Source organism: Poecilia reticulata, unplaced genomic scaffold (genome assembly GCF_000633615.1).
Source record: "Poecilia reticulata strain Guanapo unplaced genomic scaffold, Guppy_female_1.0+MT scaffold_317, whole genome shotgun sequence".
Taxonomy (NCBI): Eukaryota; Metazoa; Chordata; class Actinopteri; order Cyprinodontiformes; family Poeciliidae; genus Poecilia; species Poecilia reticulata.
Window position 1 is genome coordinate 27,005 of NW_007615092.1, and position 9,499 is coordinate 36,503.

Below are 9,499 nucleotides of genomic sequence, written 5' to 3' on the forward strand. Positions count from 1 at the left end.
TTTCTTTTCGTTTTGGGGTTTGTTTGTTTTGGGTGCGCCTGCTGCTTCCCTCCCTTTCCAACAGGTGTCGCCCGGTAGACACACCTGTTGTCTATTTGGAGAAGACTGTTGTGCAGCATTTAAGAAGCGGCTGGCCGACACTCCAGTGCCTGAGTGTTTGCTTACTATGGTAAACATTTCTCTAGAAGGCCCCCTGAATTATTGACTCTGTGTAATCACTCGTTGTGTTTCCCTCGTTCAGGTGATTCCCGTTGTTGCCGAGATCTCCAGTGACACTGTTGCTTCCTAGATCTACCTGAGTCCCCTTCGCGACGCCTTAGAGGTTACCTGTTGGTCGCTCTACTCTGTGCATTAATCCCTCCTAGTCCTACCCCCGAGGATTCCCTTCAAGATGCCACAGGTAGTACCTGTATGTAACCCAGTGTTAAAAACACAAGTAAAATGAATAGATGTTGATTTAATATCTCATTCCACAACGAGATTAAAAAGTATTTAAGTTTAAAAAAAAGAATATGTTTGTAAATATGTTCATATATATTGATAAAAAAGTGCTAAAAATCTTTTAAACCTGTGAAATATCCCTTTAATGATTGCTTTTAGTGACATTTTAAACAACCAATAACTGTCACCGTCTGATTTCACATCAGCCAATCAGGTTGATTGTCCCGCCCCTTTAACTGCAACACTGAGATTTAGCTCAGATTGCGTCTAACTCCCGTGAGAGCTGAGAGCTGATGGTTCCGTGAATCCCCTGTAAGACTGTGTTAAATTCTACAAAGAATCCTGGAAATTGATCTCCAAAAGCTTCTAACAGCTGACGTCCGGAAAAATCCCTGGTAGTTGTATAGCATTGAAGCATCGGTCAGGTTTTTTTTCTTATGGTGCACTTTTGGAGCATTGTGCCCAGAGACCTCAAGATCACCTTTACAAGAACTTGGATGGCAAGCCCCAGCCCGAGGACCGAGTGAACCGGTAGATGGTGACTCGACTGGTCACCAGCCGTGAAACATTAAAAAAATATTTCACAAACACATTGGAAAGACTAAACAAATTTGGAAAAAACATTTGACAGACATCAAAAAGACTGGTTTATTTTATTTATGTATTTATTTTTTAAAAAGCATGCAATTTTTGTTTATTTGTACAATGTGGATCCACAAATGTTGTTTATATTAAATTCTACTTTTTTTATATACATTGTGTGCTCGTCTCTGTTGCTCACACCTAGGCTCCCCTGAATTTAAAATCTTCTGATCTGGCCCAACTTCCTTATACTTTTGTAGTGTTGATATTAGTAAGGTAAATTAACTTAACTAGCCATCTACTATTAAAAGTATTCAAAGTAACCATTCTTGTGGGTTACATGTAGGTCGCCAGAAACCCTGGGATCGAGGTTCCACCTGGACCCTGTTGGCCGCCAGCTCCACCGTTTCCCCCAGCAAGAACTTACCTGTTCCGCACTCCAACGTTCTCCACTTTACCAGCCTTCTGGTACCTGTACCTCCCTCAGACTCCACAACAAGTTAGGACTCTGACACATCCTCCAGAATGTAAGACATCTTACCTTCTACCTGCATGGAGGATTCCCACGTCCCTTGAACTCACCACTAACCACTTTCCCCTCGTTGACAGTCAGAAGATCTGGTTCCTCCCCTGAATCCTGATTACCCTTCTCCTCACTACCTTGGGTTTTCATTAAAATTTATTATTATTCAAATGCTTCTCCTGATCGTGTTCTTGCATGTGGGTGGGAAAACTAGACCCAACCATGACATAATGTTTGTGTATTAGATAGTATTGGCTTGCATCGGCCAGGAAATTTCAACTCATTTCCAGTGTACTAATAATTATTTGGGTTAATTGGACCGAGTTCTATCACTTGTGTGATTCGACGAACTGAGATAAATTATTTGATATGTTAAGGGTGCATCACCTTCCTTCTGGGACTCAAATTGTGTAGCCGGTTGGATGAAAGGACTGAGCTAAATTGAGGCTTTTTGCCTTGGGGCTTAACCCAGCCCTAAAAGTGAATGATAGAGATTAAAAGTGATTAAAAGATATTGGTTGAATTGAAGTTGGAAAATTTATTACATTGCATTATACATTCTTTTATAGCCGGCGCCTGACATTTTCTTTTTCTTTTCCTCTCTGTCTTTTCTTGGCTAAACTATGACGTCGTCTGTAGCTGTGTATCTGTGTTTCTGTGTTTTATACACTTCTCTGTGTGTTTGTGTGCGTGCTTGGCTGCGGGTTGCTTCGTTTCTGTATCCACAGAGGCGGGGTTCCACCGTCTATTTGTTTCTGTGTATACTAATTTTGTGTTTATATTCCACCACGCGCTGCTGTCTGTCTGTCTGTCTGTCCGTGTCTGCGTTGTGTTGAGGGTGTGCAGAAGAGATTTGTTTCGTTATGCGTTTGTTTGTCTTGTGGTTGTTGTGTTGATGGATGGTGAATGAGTATATCTTATGAAATATTGTCAAATGTTTTTGCTGGATGTTATGTTGCTGAATTTCTGTTAACTTGTGGCTTCTGTGGGACAGAGATTTCTTCTTTTTTTTGGTTACAGATCTTGCAGTCCTTTGTTTCATAGCGGGGGACTGAGTGACCATTCCATTTGCATTTTGTGAGTTCTTAAGTTGTTCTGTTAACACTAACATTTGCAGCTCACTTTTTCAGGATTTTGGGATTTTGGTATAAATTTCTTTTGAAACTGTTTTATGTGAAATTGAAAAGTATAAAATAACAGATTTACGAATGTTTCTTCTTTCATGGATGGCGTTATGAAAATTGTGTTTAAAACTTTGAACAGGATGATTTTTGGTTTGAAATCGTGGGAAATATGTGTTTGGAAAATGAAATCTGTACAAATTGGGAAGTTCTAACTTTATGGTTAAATATCTTTAATTCACATGTTGGAGTGTGACAAACAAATTACAGGTGAATATGAGAATCTTTCAGTTGCTGTGGGACAATTAAACTACTTAATGTGTTTGCCCACTGTTTCTGGGGAGTTAGAAGGAATAGTTGTTACATTACAGGTCAACTACTGAGAATAGTGTCGTGTTCCTGCTTTCACGAGAGTATAAATATGCATGTTCTTGTCCTGGTGTTTTGAAGATGGTAACCAGTAATTGACCCATAGGTGGTACTAAATGGGTTTTAGGAAAGGTATTGAGGAAAACCTTTGAAATTGTTTTCCATAAACTAATATTAAATAATAGACTCTTCTTTCCTGTGTGTTTTAAGCCTGACACACATGAACAAGAAGACTTTTTAAAGCTGGTTCATTTTGGTTTACTATGAAATGCACAAAGCTAATCTTTAATTACGCATTTATTTTTACATGGGGTCAGGTTTGACTAGAGGTCAAGCTATCTAACTTTCACTCAGTCCTGTCATTCTTATGCTCTGTCCTAATCTCTATGTTCTTTAATCGTGTGCTAGTGCTATGGTGTTTTTTTCTTTTGGTTTCTCTAGATAGGAGAGGAGTTTAAAATGATAAATAGAAAACTACCTGACAGAAGAAAAACAAAACTAAAGACATGATAAACAATTCTAACTTAATTTAAAATGATTAAAATGTACTAATGTTAATAATTTTGTACATGTTGATGGCTTAGTAAATACTTGTTGAGTTAGGGAACGGTAGACCCAGATTTCCTTGACTTTTCTTTTTTAATAAGCAACAGCTTAAAGTGGCTGTTGGAGACAGACTGCTGGGTTTTCTGATACAAGCCGAGTGCAGCACAGAGAAAGAAACGGCAAACATTTGTTCATAGGATTAAACTATTGTAATAATTGTAACAGTATGCTTGTCTTATTATTATTCTAAAATGTATTGATGGTTGACAGTTTACTGGTTCCACATATCTTTGACTTTTACTATTTCCCATCCCTAGCTGGGGTAAAGTGACCGTTGCAGAGGGGCTGTTGGTTTATCTGATACAGGCTGAGCTCAGCAGCTGATGCAGCACAGAGAAGGAAAAGCTGTCAAAGTTAAAAATATGGATCAGTTGTCCACAAAATTAATCCATTCTCTTTTTATTTAAATTGCATTTTTTTATTTACTGTAAAAACAAAATATTAGTCAATAAAATACTTGATAATTTAGTAGATAGTGACTCGACATTATATTGACCTTTATTCACCCCGAGCTAAGTTGGTTGGCTGAAGTGACAGAGTGGAGGACGGTTTATCAGATACCAGCTGAGAGCAGCACAGAGAAAGAAAAGGTGAGGAAGTTAAACACAGATACATTTTTGTTTATGAAATAAACTATTCTCTGTTTTTTATTATGATTTGAAATTAATATAACATGATTTTTTAAATGCTTAACTATTGAGTACATAGTGACTATAGCTTCCTTGACCTTAATTTCTTCATCAGCCTTGACTGGGATGAAGTGACTGAGAGTGGTTCCAGACTTGAAGTTGGAGATAAAAGTTCTTTATTGGATTAAATTCATATGAATGAAGCAAAAATAAATAAATAGAGAGGAAACTTTGTCCAACTGTAATGATTTACTTCTTGGAGTGATGCATGGAGCTGGGTCTGATGGTGGGATTCCCATCTGATGTTTTGGATCTTCATGCAGTTGAGTTGGATGTTAGCAGACTAGCTTCTCCACCTCACTTCACAACCTGCTACCTTTTGTCTTCAGGTTTTCTCTTGCACAAAAAAGGTGGACTTCTGGGAAGCATCCAATTTATGGACTGGAATTTAATAGACCGAGCCTGGAGTCTGACAGAGAAGGGAGGTCCCACTGGATAACACCAGGAGGTCTTAGTTTTTCCCACACCGGATGAAGGAGCTTCAGCAGAGTGGGATTCATTGAAGTCGGGCCTAATATGCTCGGAGTCCTGGAACGTGGGAATCTAGTGCTTAACCAAGGATTCGAAAGCTGCTGATGGAGGTAAGACCAGATTTGTATGCAGGAGTGTAGAGGATGAAGCATCAGCCATGGAGCAGGGTCTCATGGTGGTTTGTCCATCTGTAGTCTCTGAGGTTGAAGCAGATGAGCTACATGCTAGTTGATTAGCTTCTCGCTGTCTTCTCTTTTGGGGCTTTTCTCTTAATGCGAACCATTTTTTTTTCTGTCAGAGCAATTGGTTCTTCCTCTACCAAATGCCACAAGTAGAATGACAGGGCCTCCGAAAAATATTTAAAGCAGAAAAACAGAAACTCCATCCCTTTATCTCTATTGGCTCATTCAAACATAAACTGATAAAAGTGGGCTGGGGCATCTGCAGGGGAGCAGGAAGATACGAGCAGTTGGGGGTGGAGTCTATCCATGTGAGGAGGAGTTTCATCAGAAAATTTGCATAGGTATAAAACTTTCAACTTAGGAGGGGAATAACTGGGTCAAAAGTCACGTTTGCCAGAATTCCCTCTTTGTCTGTTTTATAAGAACTTAAATTTTATATGATGAAAGAGACATGCTCCTTATTTACCATTTGATTTAAGATTCCTCTCTGTTTTTGTTGTTGTTTTTTTTCATCCATTTTCTTTACACTCTTGTACCTTAGTGGGTGAGAAGGGATGCTGGTGCCCATCTCCAGCTAATGTTTCAGGTGAGAGGCAGGTTACACCATGGACAGGTTGCAGGGTGTTTTTTTGTTTTGATAACAACTTAATGTAAATCTGCCCTGACATGTTTGCTATTTTCCATTTGATTTAAGAGAAAGTTCCAGAATCATGTCTGTTACGACCAGTCTAGGGGAGGCCAGGTCGCAACATGAAGGATCCATCCTCCTCTGATCTCAACAACCGACACACACAAAATTGAACAGTTGATAATTATTATTTATTTTTAAATAGATATATTTTTGATCAAGGTGTTACAAATGGAGTACTTGGCTTCAGAGTGAGCTATCGCCAAAAACAACAAACAAAAGGAAACTATCTAAATAGCAACAGAAGCTTACCTAATCGAAAGTAAATAAACCAAAGTACAAAAACTTACCTTCCTAACGTAAGAAAAACATGCGAAAACTGAGGAAACATAAACGGTAGTTCACTCCTACACTCCAGAACTCTTAACACAGATGAACAAAGGAAAGGGGTGTGGCCGGTGGAGATGAGTAGAGGATGGAACACAGGAAGTCCACGTCAGCAGCTTTTATGTCCATCACCTCCGGAAAGCAGCCAATGGGACATCTTCGTCGTCTTCTTAGAACCAATCAGGGACGGGCACCTGCAGACTCATCATTTATAATCAACGACGCCGGTCGTAACACTGTTTTATATGATGCAAGAGAGAGGGGGCTGCCCTGACATGCTCCTTATTTAACATTTAGGAGAAAGTTCCAGAATCCTGTCTGTTTTATTTTGATAAGAAATTAATTTAAATCAAAACATATGTTTTTATATAATAAGGAATTTATAAAACCTTATTAAAACAGATGTTTTATATGATAAGCATTTTATGACGTAGATTTAACAGATGTTTGTGTGCGATAGCATCGATTTATCGATTTTTTTTATTTGGGCATGGCATTTTAATCCATCAAACTCGATTAATTAAAATTTGACATAAGCTTGCTTCCTGTGTGCATAGTTGTCTGTCTCTGTGTTGCCCTGTGACCTGTCCAGGGTGTACCCCACCTCTCGACCAGAACGAAGCTGAAGATGGGCACCAGCAACCCTCCCGACCCCACTGAGGGACAAGGGTGTAAAGAAAATGGATGGATGATTGCAGGTTTTTCAGTTGTCCTTTTGCATGCGAGTATTTTGCATGTTATAATCAAAATTAGGTGAATTTATTGCCAGGTAATTTTTTTATTTTGTCAGCTCAGTAACATTTATATCTAAAGCAAAAAGTTAACAGTCAGTCCACGTGATCAGCAAAGATCGGCCTCATTGGTGATCAGTATCGGAATCGGCAGCAGAAAACCTGAACGGAGCATCCCTAACTTAAATAGTTTATGTATACAACATTCTCCAGTCTCTTCTATATGTAAAGCAGATAACAGTATAGCAAATGTAAAAGAAACAATCAATTTAGCATAATTTTTTTTCTTTTGATCAATCTTTAATTGCGATTTTATATTCAGACCCAAAATATCTCAAGAGAACCAAAACATAAAAAAACCCCACTAGAAATAAGTTCAATGATCACAAAACAAGAATTATTGCTAAACTATTGCAAAAGTGCAAACATACTTAAGTGAAAATCATTGCTATAAACATATATCAATCTGGACAGACTCAGACAGAGAAAGAAAGCGATTAAAGAAAGTTTAATGACAAATAAACATTAAAGTCCTTTGGTGCTCAGGAACCGGCCGTGGATGTTGAGCTGGAACTTCGATAAGCTCGATAAACATTCCTGATGCTGCATAATATAATCCCCCCAGGGCCTGTACTGGTGGTGGAGGTCGAAGAACGAGGTGGAGATGGGGCGGAGGTGGGTTGATCGCAGCTGGTAAGCGGAGGAGGCTGTGGCCAGGAGGTCCTTTTCAACTGGAGCTCAAACGATGATTGGCCGAAGCGAGGCTTGATAGGCTTGATAGGTCCAGGACGAAGACAGGGAGTCGCTGATTGATAAGGCAGGTGAGGCTAAGGAGCCTTCCAGATTGAATTTGCGCAGAAGCTTCATGAGTCTAGTACATTTACCATTTATGTTAATATTTTTATAGCAACAACACATTTCTCAAGAGTTTCTGAAAGCTTAAAAAGCAAAATGCGTTTCTAAAACCTTAGAAATGCATTACTAAAACCTTAGAAAAGCGTCTTCTAAATTTCGCCAAATGATGGGAAGGACCCTTGCGTTCAGCTGTTTTTCTGGCCTGAGATTCACGCATTTCCTGCACCTGGAAATGAGCTTGTTGAATATCTCTGTTCTTCTGCTCCTCCATTTGTCTGAGCTGCCGCTGGAAATCAGCTTCTTGACTTTTTCTGTTCTTCTCCTCCTCCATTTGTCTGAACTGCAGCTGGAAATGAGCTTGTTGATTTTCTCTGATCTTCTCCTCCAGTTGTCTGTAGTGCATCTGGAAATTAGCTTGTTCTCTTTCTCTGATCCTCTGCTCCTCCATTTGTCTGAACTGCAGCTGGAAATGAGCTTGTTGAATATCTCTGTTCTTCTGCTCCTCCATTTGTCTGAGCTGCCGCTGGAAATSAGCTTSTTGAYTTTYTCTGWTCTTCTSCTCCTCCATTTGKCWGAGCTGCMGCTGGAAATSAGCTTSTTGAATTTCTCTGATCCTCTGCTCCTCCATTTGTCTGAACTGCAGCTGGAAATGAGCTTGTTGATTTTCTCTGATCTTCTGTTCCTCCATTTGTCTTCTCAGGATTTCTAACTCCCTGTCTCTCTCCATTTTCTCTGCCCTTCTCATGTCCATTTCATGCCTCCTCTCCTCTTGCATCTCCTCCACCATCCTCTTCCTCTCCTCCTCTGCCTCCTTCCTCCATTTCTCTCTTTCCTGCTCTCTCTCCAACCTCTCCATCTGTCTTTCCAACCTATCTCTCTCTCTCTCAGCCTGGAATTGTCCATTCATTTTCTGAATCTCTTTCTGATACTTTTCATGTATTTTTCTCTCCATTTCTTCTTTCTCTTTACGTATTTCTTCTTTTTTCTCCTTCAGGATTCGTTGTTTCTCTTCTTCGATTTCCCTCTCAGCCTCTTGGAACATGTCATTGGTGTAGTGACTTCCTCCATTCCTGTCAACAATGGTTCTGATCTTCTCCAGCAGCTCAGTGACCTGAGGTTTCTTATCTTTCAGCTTATTGTTGAAGACATGATACTGGTTGTTACATCTGGACACCAGATCCTTCAGTTCTGGGTTTTCAGACAAATAATCTTCAATGGTGCCTTCAAGGTCATCTCCACGAGTAAACAGAACCATGCAGTATCTGTCTGCTGCCTCTCCAAAGATTCCTTGAATCATTTGCACTGTTTGTTTTTCTTCTTCTGTGAATCTACCGATTGGAACGACCACCAGGAAGATGTGGGGTCCAGGAGAAGCAAAGCAGATGCACTGACTCAGATCTTTTCTGGTTTTATCTTCTCCAAATCTGGTGTCAAACAGACCTGGAGTATCAATGGCAGCAACCTGCTGTCCATCCACATTACTGGAGACTTTGGAGCATTCAATGGTCAAGGATTTGGGTCTGCATTTGGATTCAAAGCACTCTTGACCCAGAATGGTGTTTCCAGAAGCGCTCTTTCCACTCCCAGTCTTCCCCACCATCACGATCCTCAGCTCTTTGTTGTTTCCTGTGAAGAAGACAGTTTGAATCTGAATTAGAATCATCATCATTGTCTGTTACTACCCAATAGCAAGTCCCGCCTACTCCTCACAACTCTTTGGACTCACTACGGCCCAGTTCTCTGTCTAACAGGTCCGGAAAACCCCCAGAAACTCGAGTCTTACCCTAGAGATAGTTTGTGGAGAATTATCTGTTTAAACTGGGGTCGGAAAGGACTCGTCTAGCTCTGACTACCTTCGATCCAGAAGTTATGACCCTTTACAGTTGAAGAGCAATCCGCTGAGTAGCCCTCACA

The 9,499-nt window shown here is 40.0% G+C and overlaps 1 protein-coding gene across 1 annotated transcript; it reads right to left on the minus strand.

Moving 5' to 3' along the window:
- Window positions 1-7,255: 7,255 nt before the first annotated feature.
- Window positions 7,256-9,254, minus strand: LOC103460874 (GTPase IMAP family member 4-like). The gene is made up of 3 exons (XM_017303514.1): window positions 8,296-9,254; window positions 7,763-7,860; window positions 7,256-7,437 (listed from the first exon to the last, which is right to left on the minus strand). The coding sequence occupies exons 1-3, from the start codon at window positions 9,252-9,254 to the stop codon at window positions 7,256-7,258; spliced, it is 1,239 nt and encodes a 412-aa protein (XP_017159003.1).
- Between the last annotated feature and the right edge of the window lie 245 nt (window positions 9,255-9,499).